At 32.8% G+C, this 26038-nt stretch overlaps 2 protein-coding genes across 12 annotated transcripts in view; one reads left to right on the plus strand and one right to left on the minus strand.

Moving 5' to 3' along the window:
* The window catches only part of LOC124367943, a 37288-nt gene extending 20644 nt beyond the window's left edge, over positions 1-16644 (plus strand). For 3 of the 11 annotated variants that reach the window (XM_046825172.1, XM_046825162.1, XM_046825168.1), the window contains 6 exons: positions 267-374; positions 4191-4307; positions 8475-8530; positions 11782-11858; positions 15366-15522; positions 16291-16644. In XM_046825172.1, coding sequence (XP_046681128.1) covers positions 267-374; positions 4191-4307; positions 8475-8530; positions 11782-11858; positions 15366-15522; positions 16291-16387 — 612 coding nt within the window. In that variant the 3' untranslated portion in view covers positions 16388-16644. The remainder of the gene's footprint in view (positions 1-266; positions 375-4190; positions 4308-8474; positions 8531-11781; positions 11859-15365; positions 15523-16290) is intronic. The other 8 variants (XM_046825169.1, XM_046825173.1, XM_046825164.1 and 5 more) reach the window with 7 other exon arrangements.
* Positions 16645-24394: 7750 nt separating this feature from the next.
* LOC124367945 (exosome complex component RRP40) lies at positions 24395-25268 on the minus strand. The gene has a single exon (XM_046825175.1). The coding sequence runs from the start codon at positions 25126-25128 to the stop codon at positions 24427-24429; it is 702 nt and encodes a 233-aa protein (XP_046681131.1). The 5' UTR covers positions 25129-25268; the 3' UTR covers positions 24395-24426.
* Between the last annotated feature and the right edge of the window lie 770 nt (positions 25269-26038).

Consider the following 26038-nt stretch of genomic DNA (forward strand, 5'->3'; position numbering starts at 1 on the left):
AATGCATGATAGTGTTATATTTTTGTAACACATAACGATGACAAATATCCGAAATCCTACTATTCTTTCAAATCACCTTATAACAATTAACAACCTTATTTTGCAAAAACGTAACAAAGTTACCAGTTAATAGGACCATTTGAAATGGTGACATCACATATTAATCTGGTAGAAATCTGAAGACAATTTTTCTACAACAGAATTAATTTTAACATAGATAGTTTGTATCTAATAACACTTGACAACATTGTGTAAACTTGACTCAGCCTTTGGATGAGAGCGACCTGTGTCTAGACGATAGCGAATTTCAAGCCCTCAAGCTTCTAAACGGTGCCCAACCCTCGATTCAAGAGAGTAAAGTTGTAGATATTCAGGTATTACTGGTTTTGTGTAGTATGAGCTATATTTTTCTAGTTTTTTTTTTTTTTTGTAATCTCTCTTTAAACCGATCTAACCTCAATCAGGACCTGATTAGGCATACGTTATGTAAGCTGAAGTTAGTATGTAGTGATTTTGGCTAAGCAAGTCAGAACATGATTGTTGCTTAGTGGAATTATTATAGAGACATAAATAACAAAATATAAATCGTTATGTAGGCTGATAAAGGACTCACTCCCTTGCCGTAACCTGTAGAGCTCGGTTTTTCAACTTATGTGATTGTTCTCTCTGCTGGGGGGCCACTTTAGTTGGCCATGGCAGTATTTTTGGAAGGATTTTGATCACGTCCGATCCCTCAGTTAGCTCCTGAATTATTTAATCGAAAAAAGTTTAATTTATTCACAATTACTCTTTATAACCAGCTTGTGTCAACAGATCGGAAATTTAGGGAGACCTACATTTATTTTAGACAGTACCGCTTTTCACAGCATTCTTAGAGCCTAATAATAAAAGAAAGGGTTATTTAATGGAAAATAATTTTTATTCACTAAGGATAACTTGTTATGACCCTCTTGTGCCAGCAGATTCAATATATACAGGACCGATTTAACAGTAGTTCAAGAGCCTAATAATAAAAGAAAGTTTTATTAATCGAAAATGAATTATTTAATAAACAAATGATTGTAATCATTCTCAAAGTATTTAGTAATTACAGAAGTTGAGTTCAGCTCCATTTCACATTCAGCTTAGTGCAACATCTGACATCGATCGTTGTCACAGACACTACGCCTCGAATCTGGAGTCAATGTTGGTCTGATGAAATCCAAAAAAATTCTGCATTAGATCCTCATTGATGCTGCTTTAAGCGGAAGGTGAAATGGATCTAAACTCAATATTCGTAATGAATTAACCGTTCCCACCAGCTACGTTATTTGGTAATTATCAAAATTGAAGCTGACTGGCTAGTCGTCCGTGTCTCGTAAACAACAGTACACCAACTAATTACTTGTAATGTACTTCTCACAAACCTCAAACAGGCATTAGCCGTTACATGTATATTTTTTTGTTCTCTTCGAACAAGAAACTTGTAATTGCACTTATTCCTAAAAGGACTATTGCGCTAATTACATGACAGGTCTGCAAATTTCACGTGTTTTAAGGACAGATACTCATTGTATGAGTACCGTGATTCTGAGCCCAAGTAGGCGAAGTTGAAGCTATAAAAATCAGACTTTAAAGCTCAATCAGGTCCTGTATGGAGACATTGTGATGTAGCTATACGTTGACTTGGTATCATAGCAGAGTGTATACAAAACATTATTTTGTTATAGTGTAGTTTTGTTTAGAATGGCTAGTTAAAATTTTGGTTTAATATGTTTATAATTTTTGTAGTAAATATTTTGCATTTCTAATTGCATACATTGTAATTTATTGAACTTTGATAGAGTAGTGTATATTTATTACTGTACCAAAATAATTTATTGAACATAGAGTTTGAGTGTCACAGAACAACATATTCGTTTCTGTCCGATTTCAGTTCTTGTAGTCAAAAGAAAATAAATTATGTTATAAATATATATTTAAATCGGAACTATTGGCATGGTTGTGTAAAACAGCTACTTAGGGTTGGATTTTGAGGGATTTAGGTTTGATGTGGAAGACTGGAGTCAGGTTTACTGTAATATTTAAGCGATAGTCAAGTGACTTTGACCAATAAATGGATAACATTTGGTTGGAAACAGGATTTCAGCATGGACTATCAACACAACGAAGACTATATCTCTATGGTTTGACTCTGCTCAAAATTGTAGGACTTGATAATTATCGTCATTGGTAATTGATAATAATTTAATAACATACAGTCTGGTTGTAGCGATTAACAAGCATAAATCTCAATCACTGATTATATTTATCATTTTTCTAGTAAAAAAACATATTCTAGTGTCCAACGACAGAGCCAGTTTTACAATGTAGAACTATCTTGACTCACGTACAGTAGAGTCCTGCTAATCCGAACATGATAGAGTCATTGAAAAAGTAAATTTTGTTGCTTATAAAATACAACAAAATACACAGTAAAAGTTTTTTTTATTTGATTAAAGTATTTTAAACTAACATTTTAATGCGTACAGTGTAGTTGTCTTCAGTTTTTTTAATAATCCTGTATTTCAACTAAAATAAAATAGGCTACAACTAAATATCGTACTTGTAAAAATGTAAGATTGATATGAGTACATTAATTATTGAAAAAATATTACAATAAAAAAAGGTCTGAAAATCCTTTGTAGATTCCGAACTCCGTTGCCAGTTTCGTAGCACTCTCACACTTGTCCAAACGTATCAAAACTTCTAGTGTTTCTTTTAGTGTGCATGAGTTATGTTTCCGTTTGGTAGCCATTGTAATCTACTGATATTATAATTAAACCATTCCACATCAAAAAGTTCAATGATGGCTTGTGCGCTTGAATCGCCCCTCTTCACCCGGCCTAACATTGTTGCCATTTTTATGTGTATGGAAAATTATAAGCATGTCTCAACATCTGTTGGAATAAACAGACATCATCAGCTGTTACTGTAAATAAATAATATGCATTTGGTTTTTTGTTAATCTACTTGTTAACAACATGCCATGTCATAACGGAACGCGGCTAGTGGTTAGCAGCGATGTGGCAACACTGCTTCAAATGTCAATAGGCTATTTTCGTGTGGCTTACAATATTAACACACTGTATACAAACTCGTCAAACTGATGCAACACCCAACTCTACACTTCACAGACAGCTGGCTGGATTTCAGTCTGCTCACAAGTGGATTTGTTTATATGAGAATCTTTTCGGCTGACTAATATTCAGATTTATTATTTTATTTTAAACAAACCTGTTTCGCTAAGTTAGGGCGGGATGACACAGTGTACACTACTAGTTGTTCATTAGTTCTTCAATAAAATAGATCTTCTGTATTGTTATATCAATACAACTCTATTTTAACAATTTTATAACAATTTTAACAATTTTAACTCTATTTTTATATCAATGCTGTATTATTTCGGCTAATCCAAAATTTTTCTAATCCGAATTGGTCCCGATCTTATTTAGTTCGAATTAGCGGAACTGTTTATAAACAGTGATAATTGAGAAAAAAATAAGGACAATAGTAATAATGAACAACAATAAAGTAAATAAATATACAATAGTAAAATAAATGAGTATATGAAAATGAACGGTTGGAAAATAAAAAACCATGGAAAAAAGAGGCTAGGCCTATTTCTCTGTGCAAAGCATATTAACGCAACACAACTACACCTTTGGTTCCGACTGATAAAGGAATTCGAAACAATATTTTGTTTTAGGTGGCTACCCCTTATAAATGATTTAATCACTGTAAAATGTCACATGTAGCATTTTCTGAAGAATATTCCATATTTATGATTCTAATTGAGACTGAATATAAAACGAATATTTCCTCATTAAGGTTACAGCTTGTACAATTTTTTAGTAATACAAACAAACATTTATGTATTACGTAGAAGAGGTTTTAGTATAAATTTCACAGGAATGGAAAAGTAGGCGTGAAATGGGAGAAATTATGAACGAATTATGTGGTGCTATTTATTTTATATTTTTGTGGATCCTTCAGCACTTTCCATAATTTTTATTAATTTTATAAGATGATAAATAATTTGATTATCAATTCATAATCATAAGCTCAAATCAGTTAATGTAATTAATAACCAGAACTACTTTTCTCTAAGCATTAGTTTAATTTTAAGTTAATTCAAAGTACGAGTAATCTGTTATAATTTTTTAATACAGCCTGAAGATGACATTGCGTCAGGTGTGCTAAATGAGGGTAGCTCGGTTGAAGTATCCCCTGTAATTTCTGTCCCATTCTGTGAGCCAGGATCCGTTGTTAATGAGTCTTCTAAGGTAGTGAGTGTTTCCCATCTGTACAGTTTGTAGTTAACATTTTTATTTACTCTTTCCTTGTTTGTATTCTGTGCAAGTAACGTAAAGATTGTAGTAATAATAAAATATTTGATATTAATGTGTAAAGTTAGAAAGAAATTATATTTTTGCTGTCTAAAATGTTTCTATACTATTCAAAAAGTATTTTTGGATTAAATAATTAATGAAAGGAATTAAATTCCTGCAGATTTGAAAAGAAATTATTGTGATCGTAGTGGTTTTAAATATTGATAAAGTAAATGTCATTGGGGTCATCAAATCTATAATATTATATACGAGGGGGTACCCAAAAAAAACCGGAATTATTTTATAAAAATTATATATTATCACATTTTTTACAATACGACCTTATCTCCTTCAAAATAATCTCCATTACAACTAATACACCTGTCCCAACGGTATTTCCATTGATCAAAACATTTTTTGTAGTCATCTTTAGAAATGGCTGCAAGCTCGAGCTTGGTTTTTTTCTTAACCTCTTCAACGCTGTCAAATCGTTGACCTTTCAAGCCTCTTTTCATGCGTGGAAATAAAAAAAAGTCGCATGGAGCGAGGTCAGGCGAGTAAGGTGCGTGGGGCAGCGGAACCATGCCGTTTTTGGCTAAAAACTGCCTAACTGAGATGGCTGTGTGTGCCGGTGCGTTGTCGTGGTGGAAGAACCAGTCTCCAGTCTGCCACAAATCGGGTCTTTTCTGGCGAACTTTTCGCTGAACCGAGCTCCAAGTTAACCCACTACTCTCTGATAGTTCCCCAATTGTCTGTTGACGGTCGGTGAGCACAAGTTCACGAGTTTTCTCAACATTTTCGTCCGTTCGAGAGGTTGATGGACGTCCAGAACGAGGTTTGTCTTCAATCGACATGTCGCCATTTTTAAATCGAGCAAACCACTCGTAGACCTGAGTTTTCCCCATAGCATCATCTTTGTAAGCTGTATTCAACATTAAAATAGTTTCTGCAGCATTTTTACCAAGTAAAAAACAAAATTTCACAGCTGCACGTTGTTCACTTAAACTTGCCATGACAAAAAACGAAACAAGAACAAAACAGGGTTAGCGAAAACAGTCACTACGAACGAACAGAATGCACAACGGAACTGGGGTCACTGAGGTCGCAATGGGTTGCGCAACACATGCCTAGCGGCAGGAATGTGTACTACACGCTGCCGGCTGCCAGCAATACAATTCCGGTTTTTTTTGGGTACCCCCTCGTAAAAATCTAATTATGTCGATGTGTGTTTCTCAATCATGTAAAAACTACTATACGGGTTCTACTGAAATTTCACATGAACATTCTTAGGGTCCCTGGTTAACATAGAGGCTTCTCCTTATTTGGAAAATCTCTTCTTCAGGTTACACACCACTGGTTTCAAAAGTTGCGAAAAATTACATCTTGGCCTCTAAAGTTAGAGTACAGCAAACAAAATTCATATATTAAGTGTGCACTACTAGGTCAGTGCTGTTAAACTAAGGTAACAAAGACAAAGTTATCATCTAACTATTACTAATAAATTTAAAGACTGTTTGAAACTCATCTTGATTGTCTTTTGATAGAAGTATTAGGCTTCTCACCCCTGCATATGTGTATATATTTTTTTCTTGATTGGGGAAATAAGGCAAAATTAACTATGGCATGAAAAATGAAATACTGTGGCCATAAATATACACTTCTTTGACATATTTTCTTGATTCTGGTAACAAGGCAAACTCAAAATTGGGGTTGGATATATAATTCACTCGAACCAGAAGTGCTCAAATGAGTAAATCCTACAAAACTGTGTGCAAAGGCACGGGTAACTGTTAGTATTTCAAAGACAGTATATATTACCTCTACTCATAGTATGGTAATCACAAATGCTGCACTACCTGTCGTATTTATGTACATGCCAGAGACTGATAGAAAAATTAAAAATTGCATCGTCATTCAGTCCTCATACTTTTTATAAATACACATTGATGCATTTGTTAATTACACAAATACAATCATCGTACAATTTTTGTTTACTATACTACATTCTCGTCTGTACAATTTATTACATGTAATATTCTATCATCGTGGGTGATTTATTATTAAAATAGAACACATACGTTTGTAATTCAAGTTTTGTAACAGGTAACCAAAGTCTGGTGACATCATCTCTTTGTACCAATTCTTTGAGATGTCACAATATAACATCTTTACAAGGAAAAGTAAGACCAGTTTATTTTGAATACGATCTTCAATACGCAATTAAAATGAAAAGTAAGACCAGTGTATTTTTAATACAATCCTCAATATGCAATTAAAAGGAAAAGTAAGACCAGTTTATTTTGAATACGATTGAGAAATTAAAAATTATTTTTTTATTGTCTTTCCACATCAAGTACTCATTTACAGTAAGAAAACTATATGTTAATTACCAATCAAACAATAAGCTTTTAAATCTCTTTCTTTAGCAAAATGAGCACTAGGCTTTAATGTATTAAAGAGTGTGGCTGACGTAACGTTTGATTAAGACTGTGTTTTACTAAGTCTAACAAAATCTTTATGTGTTAAGTGGCTGCTTCCTGTGTTATGAGAGTGAAGCTGACCCCTTAAAGCATAGCTACCAAACCAATATTAGACTTACCTTTAGTAATACATAAATAAATATATAGGCTAACAACAGTGGTTACAGACTCTTTGACAAACAGGGGTCTACAACAGCCTTCTTTTGAATGATTAATACTGTGTAAGTCATAGAGTAAAATATTATTGATAAAAGCAAAATGGGCATGTTTCAGATAGGGCTTTAGGAACATTTTTGTTAAGCTGCCTGTTAAGCAAAAAGAATTCTCTCCTCAGTCTTCCAGATACATATATGATCAGACTAAGACAGCTTATAATCCAAATATATGCCCAACAACTTTACACTTTGACAAAAATCAGCATTACAAGTGGAAGCGGCATCAATCTTCTTTGTTGAGTTTTATTCTCATTTAACACTAGTTGATTACAGTTAAGCCATCTTTCAGCGTTTAATATACTTTCATTGGTTAGCATATCTATATCTATAGATCTGTAGTATGATCTGCAAACATTATTATATTGGCTTGAACATTATGAGGAAGGTCATTCATTACAACTAAAAATAGAAAAGGGCCCAGTACTGATCCTTGAGGAACCCCATACCCAACTTAACGCGCTTCAGAAAGACAACTACCAGCACAAACTTTGCTCACAGGTATGATTGAAAGAGAGCCAGTTCAGTGCCAATTATACCATGGTGAGTTAATTTAGAGAGGAGTCTCTAGTAACACAGTTGAAAGCCTTCGTGAGCTCAAAGAGAGTAGCTGATGACCTTGGCTTCAAAAACTACCCACTACTGAGTTCACCAAGATCTCCACTGTGGGATTGCAAAATTCAAAAAAGAAGCTCACCTGGATGTTCATCACAGTCTCCAACATAAAAAAATGAGTAGAACAGAGATAGGCCTATATGAGCCAGGTTGGTTCCTAGGCCCCTTCTTGTAGATAGGAGCAACTTTAGTCATCTTTAAACACATTGGGAAAACACTAGAAAAAAGGCAGTTATTTACACACCACGTGATTGGTAACAAGATTGAAAATATAATTTTCTTCAATAGAACACTGGAGACACCGTACACATCTTTGCTATGGGACGCTTTAATTTGTTTTTCGGTCCTTTTTTAAGGACTTGATGAAGTGAGCTGAAAAATCTTTGGCTGGTATACTAGGCCCACTCTAGAGGAAGTTGATCCGCTACCTACAGCAATGATGGACCAGGCTGCTTTACCTTTATTTTAGGAGGTGTTGATGTACTCTTGATTAGCTTTTGGGTTAGACTCCTCTTTTTACAAGTGTTAAAAATTAGAATGTAGGCATTTTTAGCTGTTACTGAATTTAAATTTGTATATACAGTGTAAAAAGCCATAACACGATCCTTAAGCTATTAAGAACTCTGACTATCTTTAAAATTATTTATTTGTTACAGATAAATTTATTGTGAAGTAATTTGTGGATTTGCAATCATCCAAAGTGTGACAACTTATACGTTTTGTTCTTTGCTTATAATTGGTGCAAATTATTTTACTTTGAGAGTATTTTACAAGTTTGTAATTTTATCAGTTAAATGTTGTTTGTTTCTTTTTCACAGAAAATTTCATCAAGAAGTAAAGATGGCGAAGACAACAAAACAAATTCAGCAAAAAGGTAGTTGAGACATGTCGTAAAAATAGACAACATTGCTATGAAACGTAACTTAATGATTAGAAATGTAAATGTATCATGTGGCAAACTATGTCGAAAAAAGCTATCTGTAGACTAAATTTTTCATAAAACTTCATTTCTACATAGACTAGAATAAGGTGTATGATAGTGCATGTCCAACCAAGGAATTTGGCTACGCATCCTTTTTGTGTAAATTTCTTTTTTGAATGGTTTTCCATCTGTATATCTACAGAATGAAATAATCTAGAAATTTGAAATCAGGGTGGCCACCTGACCAGGAAAACTGGAAATAATCCGGAAATTTAACGTACCAGGAATCTCCCAGTAGAATGTGGGAAATGTAACAAAAATTTCAATCTCTTAATTTATAGTTGTGGTTTCATGATTCTATTCTTGTGTAAGATGTCATCTTTAGGCAAACACAAAATATTTAAGAGCCAGTATTGATTACCTTAATTATGCTTAAATTCTGGGGGCGACTTTGATTACTTCCATAGAAAATAATTTTCTGATGCATTCCGTATATATTGGTCAGCATTGTGGTATATTTGGAGCTGCAATACTTTCACAGGACTATAAGCAAAAAGACTTTGATGAAAAGCTTGAGAAGTGTGGATTATGCATGCATTTTTATAATGTCGGAAGTTTTACTTAGGTAGGCCGATACTGTGGCTTTTTTCTCTCGATTCCAATACTAAAAGAAAAGTTTTAAATATGCTTGGAAAGTCATAATGTCACAATATTACAATTATATCAAAGCTGAACTTCGAATCCAAATGTCTATTCAAGGATGACATCTGATCGGCAGTACGCGTTACTGATTGTTATTGCATGTTTTTGTTGTACTTTCTGTTTGAAAAACATAAATAGATAACCAAATTAACAAATTGTTACAATTTGTCATCGTGAGTCTTCTGCATTCAAGGACAACTGATGATCGGCAGTACACAAATTCCAATTGCAAAACATATTTTCGTAGTATTTTGTTTTTGAAAAACCATAAATAGATAACCTAACTAACAAACTATCATATTTTTGTAAATTATATTTTGCTTGCAGTTCTGTACTTACATACACGCATCACTGTGAGTCTGCAGTGTATTTCTGTAAACAAAACTGTTAAGTAGAAAGCTGCTGATATAATTAATAAATTATTGGTAAAAAAGAAAACTTAACTTGTGGAAATAAAACTAAAAACTAACGCACTAGAAGTAGAAATTTATTCTTTAGCTATATACTTTAAACTAGTGGCCTTGTTTGTATTCCTAAGTTACAAAAATTGAACATTGTGTTAACAAAAAAACATATTATAATCTCCACGCTTAGATGTACCACTTCTATGGTTTAATTTGTTCAGACATTTTGTGGAACATTACTGATATAGCGTAGCCTTTTGGGGTCTATTTTTTCCCCACTGGGTTGACTCACCAGGTCCAATTAATTTCAAGTGAATTTGCATATATTTCAATATTCCTTATGTACATTTCACTATAAACCAATAAATTGTAATAAACTCTTGTTTTGTTTTTTTTTAAGGAAGAAACTTTACTTTACAATTTAAGAAAGTTAAGTAATGCAAAATAAAATTTGTATTTATTACTTCTTTAATTTTTAAAATTACATTTTTGTTCAGATTTTTTTACCTGCTTATTTCTTTCCGAGTCAAAACTGTAAGAAAGTTCTTCCCGTGCCGAAAAACAAATAGCCTTTCCAATGTAGATTAACTGAGACCAATTTCTATTTTACCAGCCATGTCAAAGATTTTAGACATTATAGCTTAGCGTCATTTATTGACCATTTGTATACATTTTTATTAATGTTTTTGACAAACAAAGATTGTATATTATCCATTGCCTAGAGAAAATAGTTATTCACAAGTGGGTGGATACTGACAGAATTAAAAAAAGGTACAGAATACGGCTGTACGTTTTATTTAAGTAAATATGACCACTTATCTGCCCATCGAAGAGCTGCAGGATTGTTGCCTATAGAAACCGTATGTAGGTTGCAGACCTGCTACCTAATCCATCGTGCGTCCTGTCTCTTCAGGAACTGCGGTACTTGATAGAGAGACTCCAGTAGTGTGGCGAGGTTGATGATCGCAGAACCCGACAGGACGATCAGTTTCACTTCCCTCGAGTAAGACTCGAGATGGAAGAAGAGGCTTTTCGTACTTTTGCCCCCAAGTTGTACAACACCCTTCCTTGTGATTTAAAAACACTCAGAGACTGCCCTTAAAGTTAATGTAAAAAAAGTTGGTTATTTAGGTTAGTTCAAGTTTTTTATGTAGTTTAAGTCTAAATGAATTAATTGACATTAGTTTTAAATGACTGTATTTGTTCTGAAAAGCTGCTTTTACAGAGAAACGCTTGATTAATAAAGGGCATCTTTGATTTGATTTGGTCTACAATATAACATTATAATTAATAATAATTTGATTAGGTAAAAAGTAAAAAAAAAATTATTTTACTGTCAGGTAAATTTGTTATTTTCTAACTATCTTCTATAAGATTTCAAAATTTTATGTTGATTGGTTGGAAAATGAGGATAAAAACACAATTACACAAAAATACACTACAACATAAACACAAATATTTTTAGAAAGGCCAGAGGATACATGTTAGCGTATAAAATAATGATTTTATGATGTTTCATGACTACGGATACCTTGCTTGTCTTTTTCTACCAGACTAGTGCAGGCTGCATCATCTTTTTGGACAAAAAACATTGTGTGCTACAAATGGCCATTTTAAAAGGGCAAAGTACATGATTTTTTTAAATGTAAAACCTTATTAGAAACAATAAAAGATATTGTATAAATTTCTTAATTTTTGTCTGCATACTAAGTCAAATACCACAATAGAAAAAACATAATACGGTAAAGGTTAAATATGATGTTTAGTATGATTATTATGTTTCAATACATACAGTGATTCCGTATAGTTTTTATAACTTGTTACATACTTTAACAATTAGAATAGATAAAAGCACTACATATAATTTCGTAAAATGTTAATTATAGTAAAGACTTGCACTTGGTACACTTGTTAATTAATTATTACCACTTATAATTGGAGCACCACGTATAGCTTTCCCCTGAATAAATAATGTAAGATTTGTATAAGTTCAGACACAATGTACAATACTTGACTTGTTTGTGATATTGCCTAAGTCTAATACAAACACATGATGATGTAACAATGATGTAATGCAGATTAAACGTCTGTCCACAGCAGTGCCAGGGGAATCTGTAACGTGCAGCTTGTGTGCCTTACGGAGAGTTCTCGGACCGACTCATCTCACGCACTTGGTACTTATCAGGTTAGGTTAGGCTAGGCTAGGCATATTCGAGAGCATTAAAATTGTCTCCTGTATATATCGTATTGAGATATTTCTCCAAAATGAAATTTTATTGATATATATATATATACTAATCACAACATTTATTTATACCATTTCATTTATATGCTCTAATTGTTATGGAATTTGACATGAAGTCAAATTTATGTCTATGTCGATATAAACTTTCATTTATGAATAATTCATCTTCAGGAAACCGTTCTGCTTAATGAGAGGTTTTAAACCTTAATAATTATTATTACTTATAACTTGTCTTATTTGAAAAGAATCTTATCTTATGTTATTATTCTTTCACTCATTTAGAGGTCATTTGGTGATTAAAAAAGGTGTAGACCACATTGTATGTAAATTTAACTTTTAACCCTTTGTAAATTGAAATCATTTTACAGTCCGTTTTATTGGACTATATGTTGTATTATTCTTTTTCAATTTCCCACCATTGAAATACTTTGAATTTAAATGTAACACTCAATATTAACTATCAGGAAGAAATTATTTCAAAATTATTTTGTGATCTTTGCATTGTTATGTATTCTAGGCAGCATATCAGTCCTTAAATATAACTCCATACAATAAGCCCAATCATCATCATCATCCGACGTTTCCGTTATCACGGGTCGTCGTACACAGCCTCCTCCACTTTTGTCTGTCATTCCAGGTCTCCTCTTCCTCCACCTGTATTTTCTGTAGTCCCCTTCTCTCTATGTCTTTCCACACTTGGTCCTCCCATCTTCCTCTCGGTCTTCCTCTTGGTCTTCTTCCTCTTTCCTCCTTCTCCAGTGCTATTCTAGGCATTCTATTATCTCCCATCCTCTTCACATGCCCCATCCACTGTATTCTTCTTCTTTCCATTGTCTCTTGCAGTGAAACTACCTTCAATCTTTCTCTGGTTCTTTCGTTCCTTATTCTATCTCTTCTTGTAGTCTTCTCTATCCCTCTTAAAAATCTCATTTCTGCAGCTTGCAATCTGCTTAAATCATTTTTAGTCCACGTCTCTGCTCCATATAATAAAATTGGTTGGAAATAAGATTTATACATCAATACTTTTGATTCTTTCCCAATGTTCCAACTCCACACAATCTTCTTCACCATATTGAAAAACTTTCCACTCTTCCATATTCTGTTTCCTATCACTTCTCTTATTGTGCCCCTATCTGTTATGATACTTCCTAAATAACAGAAATTCTTCACCTTTTCAAGACTTTTTCCTTCAACTAACACTTCTTTTCTATTATTTCACAAAAGAAAACTCACAATTATCCAATAATTAGTGTATTTTTCACGAGGCCTTTCGACATCGAAGATGCCATCATCAGGTGTTGACACCTGATGATGGCATCTTCGATGTCGAAAGGCCTCGTGAAAAATACACTAATTATTGGATAATTGTGAGTTTTCTTTTGTGAAATAATAGAAAATTTATATTCCAATAAGAAGAGCTCCTCCTCCTTCATAACACTTCTTTGTTATTTCCTTCCCTTCTCTCTATTTATATTTAGAACAAGCCCAATATTTCCTACAAATATGGAAATTTCATATAATATTTAAAAATTGTAAATCAATCGTATATTGCCCTCAGGAATATATTAAGATGGCAGATTAAGATGGGATTTTTATACTGACATCCTATGTAAGAAATTGAAATGAGTCACTTACTTTAACATAAATTAAGGATGTCATAATATGTTAAATATAGCTTATCATGCATTTCTCACTCTCACTTTAGATATGCTATCACTCTCTGGGGAAATAGTAGTGACTCTTTAAAGGTATTTATAAGCAGAAAAAGTTTCAAGAATTATGAAGAATGTTTCCAATAGACAAATCTTCCTATATTTAAAGAATTCAATATCACAACTCTACCCTGCCTTTATATTTCTTTCAGTTTGATTCAATTGAAAGAAAACCTAGATAGCTTTATAAGTAGACATATGGCTTATAGGAAGGAACATTTGCTTGGTCTATATCACATTATACTTGAAAAAAAAAACCAGTAGTCAATTATTTTTATAATAAAAACTATTTAATAAACTATCTAAAATGGCTATAGACAAAACATTTTATTTTGCCGCTGGTTACGTGGTCTGTGATATTAGTTATAAATAATTTTAGCTTCTAATATTTTATTATTTATTATTAAGGTATAGATTTATACTGTTGTTTTGTAAATACTTGATTGTGATTTAAATTTTTTATTATATATACTTTTACTAGTATAAATAATACTTGATATAGTCTGTTACATGCAGATTCCACCTTTCTTGTAATAATATTTTACCACTTTCTAAGTTATATTAATTATTAAAATTCTCAATGTTGCTCATGGTGAACCCAGTACATGATTAAAAAGTGTACAAATTATTATTGTTTATCCGGTTATATATAATCAAAGTGATAGTATTCAGAATCAAAATGTAAAAATTAAACAGGGTAATACATTTTTTTGGATTACCTCATTGAAATTAAACATTAAAAATCAAAAATAAAAGAACAAACAATTAATCAAATCAAATAAAAGTTAGTGTTTACATTTGTCTTAATGTGTACAATCAATATCTTAGTAAGGAAGCTATCAGAACTTATCATATGCGAAGTGCTCTTTTAGAGATAGTTTCTCCCAGGATCACCTCTCCCTTCAGGACGTTCGTGCGTGGAACATCGCCGCAGATAGCTGTTGTCCACCCCCAATGTCCTCTCCCACTCTTGTGAAGTCCACGAGTCTAAATTAAATTATGTAGGGCACCAATCCAATTGTCCCACTGACCGCACAAACTTGATCTTAATATCAGTCCACCTATGTTCTTTTTAATTTACGTTTGCTTTATTACACAAGTTAAATTCGTTTGCAGCAGATCAATCAAATTGTCATGTAAATAATAAAAAAATGTTTCCATGACCTCAAAAGTCCCTCAGCGAGAAAGTCATTCTACAAAAGACAATTTCCACTGTGCAGATAAATGAAGGGTTGTGATATATTATGGTATGTCTATCATAGCCACCACACGACCTTGTAACACAAGATTATTATGGACTAATTCGCCCACTTTTATACTCTCTTTACCAAAGTTCTTCATGCGAATCCCTGATACTCCCTTATTGCTTCTTTTAAACTCCTCCCTCTGACGTCATAATGGTAGGATGACTACACTCCAAACATTATAATTCTAAGAATCCAGGAGACTGGATATTTTTGTTCTATTGTGGCTTTGTCCGTTGTATGAATAATTTGATGCTTAACGACAATAAAATATTCTTAATTATTATCATTGAAAAGCGTATGTAATTACCTATAAATAAGGACAAAATAAAGATTTTTATTGAAACATTGCTTAATTTATAGTACTTTATATGTGACTTAGTATTTCAAAGCAAATATGCCTTGGTACTTTTAGCTCGCTAATTAAAAAAAATGGTAGATTCTAAGAGTTCACATAATGTTTTGTTTGTGGTACCCTAGCTCAAGAAAGTACCACAATAGGCAGGGATGAGTGTACGACGCTGAACATTGAGAGCACAACCAAAAGTGAGGCCGAGGAGTTCAAGCGCAAAATGACTGACTACCACAACTCCAGCCCACATTACAAGGACGGGAAAGCAACTGACGTCGTTGACAGGTATTCATATGTGATCTGTAAGCTGATACAACTAGTTGTGTCTTAATTAGTTGGAATTTCAATTCTCCTTGCAAATGCAAGTGATTGGTTATCAGCGGTATATAAATAGTTAAAACATTATTTAATGATTTACAGAATGTGGTGAGATTCTAATGGTGGTTGTAGTGGAGAGAATTAATTTGCTGATCAAGTTTTTAAATCATTGTGTAAATTATTTTGCACGACCTGTACCTTTAAAGAAAGCTGATAGCCTAATCATGGAAAATGACATTCAACTACCGATTATCCGAAGATCAACCATGTTGCAAGTTACACGTAGTGACTCAGAAAATACGAGAGATAAACATATTACAAATTTGAAAAGATATCAAGCCATTAAAGCACATAATTCTGGAATTTCTGATTCTCTTTCTTCCTTTAATTGTTTAGTAGCGGATTTGTTTAAAATATATGACATAATGTTAATCTTGATTTGAATGATTCGACTCATTGACAATTTAGTAAGGTGTTTTAATTGTAATTATGTTTTTACTTTGACAAAACCATCCTCTTGTTTTTGTATTACAAATACGAGCACAAACCTTATGTATAAGTAACTTAAAAGAGACGTACTTGACCATGTTTTTTGAGACACATTAACTTTCACCACTTTGTTCTAATCAATAATTTATAAAGAATTAGCATTTTATGTAGTTAATAACTAATATTAATCACTGGAGTATTGAACATTTGATTTTAAATCCAAAATTGATTTCTTTTCTTTTCTAGGTTAGCCAACCAAATTCTCACAGATATGATTTTGGATTTCCAACGGGACGAAGTGGACCAAGTTATTAGGATATTATACAATTTGGAGTTTGAATAAATCTTCTGTTGGTTGGAGTTTTTGAAGTAGAAGAAAAAGAGGATGCAACTATTGAAAAATATCGACGTTGCTCCAAGACCAGTGCAGCAAAATCAAAATTAATACATTTTTCAGACACGATCTTATTTTTGGCATTCTGTCGTAGAAACTATGTTACTAATCTGTAACTGTACAATGAAGTTTGCTAGGAGCAGAAAATAACTTCAAAATAAATTTCAACAATTGTTCATTAATAAAATATAGTATTAATCCATAAATGTGGCTTTTATAAAGAGATTTTATTACCCATATAACATCTCTCTGCTAAGTACGATACATATTATTTGATATTTAAACAAGATCTAGTAAACTTTTTGTAATAATTTTATCTTTATATGAAAGTTCAAATTTCTATGTACTTTTCTACATAACTACCATTAATATTAAACAACATATCATACAAAAAAAAACAACCTTTTTTACTGTCGTCATAGAAGGTTACTGCCTGATTTAACAGAGACTACTACACGATCATTTTGACGCTATTGTCATTATTACGGCGCTAATCTTCAAGATGATTTTTCTGAAAAAAAAAAAAAAAAAAAACAAAAACAAATGGTAGTCACTGATTGCTAAATTGGGGCTGTTGAGAAATCAAATTGCTTCTAGCAAAATGCTGTAATGAGAACTTGAGTTCATTTTATCACATATGAATGGACATCATCATACAGTAAAAGACATGATTGGTGATAGTTAATACATCCAATGAAAGTGTTATAGAGAAAACTTCTTAAAAACTTGAGAAAATTCCTTTAATAATGTAAAAATTGTAAAATGTCCGTTCATTTTTAGTATACCATTTACTTTCTGCACCTAATCATTGGTGATTATTGAGGGTCGCCCACTCCATTGTAATCATGAACATTCTTTCTGCCATGTTTTAAAGCTCTTACCCTTTTAAATGCCATTACATCACGTATAATGTATTGTCCATTCACTTCACAATTCTAATGGTGAATTTCATTCAACTGTTGTACTTCACAATCAGCGGGATTCTCAATTGACACGGGCATTTGAAATATGCATTTACAGATATAAAAATGATCAATTTTTGCTCTAATTGTACCTGTGGCTTCCTAACAAAAGAAAGTAAAGTGCAAAAGCACTGACCGCAGCACTGGTATTTCAAAATGGTACTAAAATTCACTGAATAAAAGTGGCTTGTGGGTTGCATACTTTTTTATGTACTGTCCTACTCTGGTAACACGATAATGTAACAAGTACATTTATTTTAAATACGGTGCTGTTTCATGTGCGGATAAGTTATTCAACAGAAAATTCCTTTAGCCAGCCACTTACCGTTCAATAGAAGCAATTAGTGAAGAACAAACGAAGCAAGTCAATTCCACTAATGCATCATTAAGAACAATGCAAGTCAATCACATTCAGGCAATCGCCGAAAATGCTTGTGTAGCGAAGAATTTGTTGAACCCCAACGGTCTGTAGTGCTATTGCAGTATGATGGAGTTTTGACCATCTTGTACATTCCACTGACTCCCCTCAGAATAGAAATAAATTTTGTAAGAAGAGACAAGATTTCTGTTACTAGTACTCTTGATCTTATTAGATCTCAATCAGATATTTCAGTGATCTAACCTACAACACAGCTTTTAGATTGCAGAAAGTTTGGGGATGACATTAAGGCACAAGAGATTGTAATCTTGAATTACTCATACTTTGTGTATACCTTCTACATTGAGTATTTTTAGAATTCGCACAAATGCTATTACAAGACCACTTGTTGCATTTATTCCGTTTTCTTTGTTTAAAATGGTTACGTCCTTTGGTTCACAAATTTCCAAATGTTACCAGTCATTGCATTTCTGAAAATAGGAAGATGAAACCAGCAGACATTCATTATTAAATCTATAAGAATTATGATGTTAATGTTGAAACTGATAGATTACTTATAAATTGACAAACAATTGATGAAGGTTCAATAAATTTGCATATTGAAGGAAGTTGAATTGTCAGAACAATTCTTGTCCACTTAGCTAGTGCTTCTCCAAGATGCAATTGGACAATATGGCTTTGCCTGTCCACTTGATTAGTGCTACCCCAGGTTCAATTGGATAATATGGCTTTGCCTGTCCACTTGACTAGTGCTACTCCAGGTTCAATTGGACAATATAGCTTTGCCTGTCCACTTGATTAGTGCTACCCCAGGTTCAATTGGATAATATGGCTTTGCCTGTCCACTTGACTAGTGCTACTCCAGGTTCAATTGGACAATATGGCTTTGCCTGTCCACTTGACTAGTGCTAACCCAGGTTCAATTGGATAATATGGCTTTGCCTGTCCACTTGACTAGTGCTACTCCAGGTTCAAGTGGACAATATGGCTTTGCCTGTCCACTTGACTAGTGCTACCCCAGGTTCAAGTGGACAATATGGCTTTGCCTGTCCACTTGACTAGTGCTACTCCAGGTTCAATTGGACAATATAGCTTTGCCTGTCCACTTGACTAGTGCTGCCCCAGGTTCAATTGGACAATATGGCTTTGCCTGTCCACTTGACTAGTGCTACCCCAGGTTCAATTGGATAATATGGTTTTGCCTGTCCACTTGACTAGTGCTACTCCAGGTTCAATTGGACAATATAGCTTTGCCTGTCCAGGTTCTTGATTATGACTTGACTAGTGCTACTCCAGGTCCTATTGGACAATATGGCTTTGTCTGTCCACTTGACTTCTTAAGCAGTTAACACCGATGTCACACAGTTTATAAATGTATACCTTCATTGCAGCGATTGTTTTAGAAAAAGACATTTTATAAGTTTGTTATTCAATATACTACATGTCTAACAATGTTGTAAAACATTTTGGAATGTACTCCTCTAAAATTGTATTGTTATTACAATAACCTTTTAAGATATTACACAGTAAACTGCACGTACAAAGACACTGCAGTAATGGATTACGTAGGGGATCCAAGTTTACTGAATAATACAGCTTAATGGTTAATAATACTCAGTATGAAGTTTGTTTTTGATGGTGTAAGGATTGTGAAGGAAACAGGATTTTTCCGAACATTTGCCATCGTTCAGTGATACAAAAAATCAGTAACATTACGTTTCAAGATCAGCAATCTGATCTCTTCTTCAGGTAAATAACTAACCTAACACATAATTACAAACTAGGTTAAAATAAACAAATCATACCAGAGTGTTGTGACATGCATAAGTCAAGAATCACAACCACTATGCTTTATGTCAAAATAGGTCTGCATTCGTCAACCAACCGTGTTTCATTAAGTGCATGTTTTAGAGTTAGTGAAGTTGACATAAAAAATAGTGGTTGTGATTCCTTACACGTGTGTCACAACGCTTTGGTATGATTTGTTTATTTTAAGCTAGTTTGTAATTATGTGTTAGGTTAGTTATTTACCTGAAGAAGAGATCAGATTGCAGACCTCGAAACGTAGTGTTACTGATTTTTTGGATCACTGAACGATGGCAAATGTCCAGAAAAATCCTGTTTCTTCACAACACTCAGCATACTTTTAGAGTACAGTCTATATTTCTTCATTGTTGCTGTAATTTTTTAGACATTTACCATACTGAATAAATAAATTTAAAAAGTTGGTAATAAAAATTATTTATTCAATCTTCATATTATCAAGATTTTTCTGAAACCGACATAGTGTAGGTCCTGTGTAGTTCAATTACCACTACTTCTACTGTACATGTTGATGTGCAAAAGTAGAAGAAAAACAAAGTTATGCTTTAATTTAAACTGTTTTATGAGGAACTGTTATAATCATAAATATATTTGCATAATATTAATATTCATAGTCATTAAATCGGATCTGTAGCATTTTTTCAGAAGGTTTTATGTCGACCTGAAAAAGTCATTTAACCTGTTGAGTCCCGGGTTATGGCAGCACAGGGGCATCTGCTGGCCCGGGTTTTTTCTGGCACTTGGTTACTACTTTGCATTATAGTTATTTTTTGCATCTGCATAATCATATACTCATAAGTTTTATTTTTATGTTTATTTATTTCATATTATTGATATTTCTAAATTCAAATATACATATTTAAATTTATATATATATATATATATATATATATATATATATATATATATATATATATATATTTTGATTCCAAGTGTAAGTTTATTTTTTATAAATCAATAAGACTAGGATAAACAATACTAATTCCATTGGAAACAACGACAAGAAAAAATCTAGGTTTGTAGATTCCTTACTTATTCCAGAATCAGCATTTATTCCAGATTTTGAGCTGTCAAATGGAAATATGTGAGGAATAAAGTTGGTATCATTCACCCAGGGATAGGTAATTGGAGGTAGCTTTCTACGTTTGGGGTTAGGCCTACATTCAGTTCCTTCATTACCAGTAAAGTCATTTCTGGGATTATAATTTTGAACTACCTCGTTTATTACCAAGTCAACACTATCCAAAGTAGGCTTATTTGGACGATTATTAGAATAAACAGTATCACCTGATGGTCCTGGTACTGGTTCATCGAGATAACCTAAATCGTGGTTGAAGTCTGCATCACGAACTAGTTGACTAAAAATAAAATCACCACTTCTTACACGACTGAAAATATCCACATCACTTTCGTCGTCACTATCAGATAGTTCACTAAACTCACTGCCCAATAATTCATTAATATCTTGATCAAACAACTCATGCTTACGCGAAGCCATAATTATTGTGTACAAACAACAGCAACCGGCTGAAACGCCTCGACGTTTAGAGTAAAAACAGGCTGCCAAGTATCGTAGCGCGAAACAAAATATACCTCACGAGAAAGCCAGTGTTCTCCCGAGTAACCCGGTATATTGAACGTCATTTAATTTAGCGAATTGAATTGAAGAAAACGCAAAAATAAAACGCTCTGCGCGCGGCCGCAACAGTACGGCAACGGGCCACGACTGCACACTTGCCTCAGTCGCAACTGTGCGGCTACGGGATCCAACAGGTTAAAAATTAACCCTTTCAGGTCATAAACATTTTTACCCTTATTATATTAATATTCATAGTCATTATATCTTATCTGTAGCATTTTTTCAGAAGGTTTTATGTCAAGACCTGAAAAACATTATTTTTAAATTAACCCTTTCAGGTCATAAACATTTTTACCCTTATTGTAAGCCAGGTCGGATTGTTTTGTGTGATTTTAGCACATAGCTAGTAGTTTAAACAGCTCTTGGATGTTTAATTTGAAAAATAAAAATATTTCTTTTTGTTTCGTAATGTTTAAATATACAGGTGTACTCACCATTTTTATATAGCCCTAAATGTGTTTGTTACAATAACTACAAAAATCTGTGTTACAAAATAAGTATAAATTTAAATTTTATCTTACAGTATGAAAATAAAATCAAAGAATTAACCCTTTACTGCTGGTCTAAACTCAATGAAATAACTAATCTTATTGTGCTTCAACATTATAAGGCATTTGCCACAGTTAACGTATTAAAAACATTAAAGTGTACGTCAAAAATAGATTATAACTCATATTGTTATACGTAGGAGAAAATCAATTTGTAATAAAAACTGCTACTTAAGTTTTGAAATCATTACTAAATCCTGCTGATTAATTTTTCAAATGTATATAGTTGTAAATTTTCATCAAAAAAAATTATAACTTCCATGAAATATGATTAATATTACTGGTAGTTTATTCTTTGGGAACACACAATTAATTTATTGTTTTGATTTCATTTCATGGTTAAAAACAATAGAAACAAATAATAAACGACTATCTGTCAAAGAATAGTCGAGACTTAAACCTGTGTCAGTTATCCATCATAGGTAGTGTTCATTTTTTTTATTTTCTGGATATTTTAATATAAAATAAAATTGAATTGTATTATTTTTTTAATTTCTAACCTATCCGACGTTGCATTTTGTACTGGAAAAACTCAATGTCAGATCATCCATCTGGTGTTTTAGGAAACTTCTTTTTCATACTAAGCAATTTCATTAATACAAATATCTGTTTATTCCTTGTAAAAGTTAAAATTATGTTTGTTATTTTTTTTATTGATAATACGTATAAAAAAACTATAAATTATTCCAAGAACAGAAAGACATGCAACAGTCTTGCTAAAATATTGAATTAGTTGTGGCATTAACTCATTACAAATTACAGTGTTTCAGAATTATCACGAGTTTCTGAATTATACTGTGATTGTGGACTGCCCATTCCAAAGCCTGCTTAACTTAGCCTACACTGTCATATTTAGTATGAAATACATGGATACTTTGGTATTTTCCGTAGGCCACTCTGTCCCTATCTACCATTTGTTAATAGGCTATATATGTAGATAATTACATACATACATGTTATAAAAAAAAAACTCAAATTTTACGAGCGCCTATATGTTCTGAGCATGAATTTCTTTACTTTTTTCTAGCAATATCTTTCTTTATACACCATAAGTGCCACTGAAGCCTTCACCGATGACCAGGGGCATTTACGATTAGTACTTTTCTAACCTAAGATCGTCCAAATTTTCCAACGTCTGATCACGCTGCACAACTGGCACGTATCTTAGTTCAGTAAAGTACCAATCAGGAAATGCCCCTGGCCATCAGTGTGGGCTTCATTGGTGTCATCCCACACTTCTGGTGAAAAAAGAAATCATCCTCGAAATAGCACCCAAATTCCTCAGATCACGTGAGCACTTGTAAAGGTTAATTTTAACTTTGGTACTACTAGTAACATAGGCTAAAGTATAATATCCAGCCACCACAACAATCAAATCATCGATATAACTCCTGAAAACCAAATTATATTATAAGTATTTCAAATTACAGTATAATTGGGCTGTTTACAGTAACCTGTAACAGTGTAGCGGTCATTACTCACATAACATACACATGATTTAACTTTGATTGAATTATTTTGGACTAATAATGTCTAACCGAATTACGTTATAGGCATCTAAGATTGTATTAAACAATAGTTATTTTGTAAAATAAACAGCTGGCAATTGTTAATTATAATATATATATATATATATATATATACACACACACATATAGGTCAACTGCTTTTATATTCTACAGTTTAGATAGTTTTACTCAATAGTTGATTCGATTGTCATGGTGGACGCTTAATATACTGCAGCCATACATATTTATGATAACCTAATCAAACCTAGGCGTACTTATATTCTTTATTCTAACAGCACCTGCCAATTCAATACAACAATAATAATGTAATGTGAATAATTTACATTAAAAAATGAACAAAATGTATTTTTTTTTTAATGTTACAACGATAATACACAGGCAATGTTTGATGAAATTTCAATTACAATACACTAGTAATAAATATAGACTAAGAGAATATTAACAAGGATAGACTTTACAAATACAAGGCAAGCATTTACAACAACAAAACAATAACAACTGATTATTATTAATAAATTAACAACAAGGGTTTTGCAATGACTATGGAAACAATAACAACGATAATAAAATAGGAGGGGTTCCACTACAAATTGATAATGGAATGATTATCAGAGCATGCGGTGCATGCATGTGGATGTGCGTGTGTGAGTGTATTTAATGTAGGGTCAGCACATAATTCTTGAAGGGGCCACTTTTCACATGAAAGAGGTCCCAAGTCCTTGGGAAATAGAATTTTCTCACTCCTGCACCCACAGCAGAGGACTTTTTCTGGATTAGTTTTTCGAGTCAACTAGTCTTGCAAAGACATAATATATGATCTTGTTCCGACAGGCATCATGACTTGTTATATTACTTAATAACAAATAATATTTGATAGGGACAGAGTGGTCTCTGGATAATACCAAGGTACTGATACTTTTCTTAGCACTATGCATAACAGGTGTTTAACACACATTAACCAAAAAGCATGCTAACAGTACATTATTAACAAAACTAACATCAAATAATTCTCCATTTAACATACTCTACTGTAGCCTATAGCAGGGAAGGTTGGTAATTAATTAAAACCAATTAATTGATTTAACATTATAAAAGGTGAAGTTTTATTTACAAAAGTAATTTATTAAGTACATCATTAGTGTTTTGTAAAATTTCATCATGTGGGTAATATTCTGCGGCTAATATAGCACTAGCAACAGCTATGGTACTCTTAACATTTTTTGTATTTACCCACACCTTTCCATTCATTCCTATTGCAATTTCATAAGAAACCTCTTTACCCAAATAGTTTAATAAGGGGCAGTCAGGATGAAGTATTTTCCTGATCAGGTTCAAACTGCAGTTAAATATAAATCCATTGGGATCCAAAACACCCATTTTACCTTTTTTGCCCGTCGAATCAATGCAAACTAATTCTGGTTCCATGTCCTTACTGGCACTAAGAAGTATTGCATACAGAGTGTCACCAACATTTATATTGGGCCTATTTTTCTTAGTTGCTCCCTCGAAACCAAGATAGTGCAAGGAAGCTTGTTCACTACTACCTATGTCAACCTTGAAGAAATCTCCGGCTTTACTTGTAACAATACCTACGACAGCTTCTCCTCTTGCAGGTATGTAACGTTTCTGATGAAGGTCCACATAATAAGTTCGATTATTTTTCTTTAAAACTCCACTCGCACAAACGATTACTTGTTCTGCACACCTCCGTAAACCAGGACCCAATACGATTCTTGACTTATCATCGTGCCCAGCAATGCCCGTCACCACATCTCCAGGAAGAACAACATCTTCAAAACGAACGAACATTTTAATATAATTAAAATGTAACCATAATACTAATGAACACAATATATAACACTAACCTATTTAGTAATTTTAAGGTTAAGACGTCCACATTCTTACAAACTAACGGAAAGCAAAGCAATAAATTGAATCTGAATCACCAATCAAATGTACTTACGTTACTCACTATTGACAAGGCATACCAACAGTTGGACTTATAATGAAAATGATCCGCTTTATACCTAACTCTAAACTTGTACTAAATCATAATAGCATTAAACTTATTACTATGAGTAAAATAAAGGTCTTCTCCGTGGTATAACGCATTATACGGTTTTCTAAATGAAAAGTAGTTACAGTTCTGGATAAGAATATTAGACAGAAATAGATCAAGTCTACTTTAGAGATATTATAGTTCTATTACTTTTAAGAATGATAAAGTATTTTTTTTTTTTTACTAAAGATTTGTTACAAACTGGAACGTCAATAAAAAACTTTATAAAATTGCTTACTCGCGTTGGCCTTTTATTCATTCGCATATAAAGTAAAACAATATCAATCTAATGAACTATGATCTGTTAAGAGACTAGCTATAGGTATCTGTTTGGTAGTGAGCTTTAAATGATTTGCTGATTGTTATATCACAAAAAGATCAATCCGGATTTGTTAAAATAATTCAAGACCTTGTTAAGAAAGCTCTCAAGATTAATAGCATTTTACAAATTATAATTTCTACTCAGAGGATTACAAGACTACTTATTCATTTATTACTCTTGTAGTAATCTGAAATGTAAAAGTAGCGGATGAAAAATTTTGGTTTAGCCTGCTATATTTTTCCCGAACTAGTTCTTGTTATTATCTTCCTACTGTCTGATTTCCATCGTTAGGGGCTTTAAAAGATATATCAAGAAAGGGCTCTGGGCCTAAAAATGGG

The sequence above is a fragment of the Homalodisca vitripennis genome, chromosome 8 (assembly GCF_021130785.1).
Source record: "Homalodisca vitripennis isolate AUS2020 chromosome 8, UT_GWSS_2.1, whole genome shotgun sequence".
Classification (NCBI taxonomy): Eukaryota; Metazoa; Arthropoda; class Insecta; order Hemiptera; family Cicadellidae; genus Homalodisca; species Homalodisca vitripennis.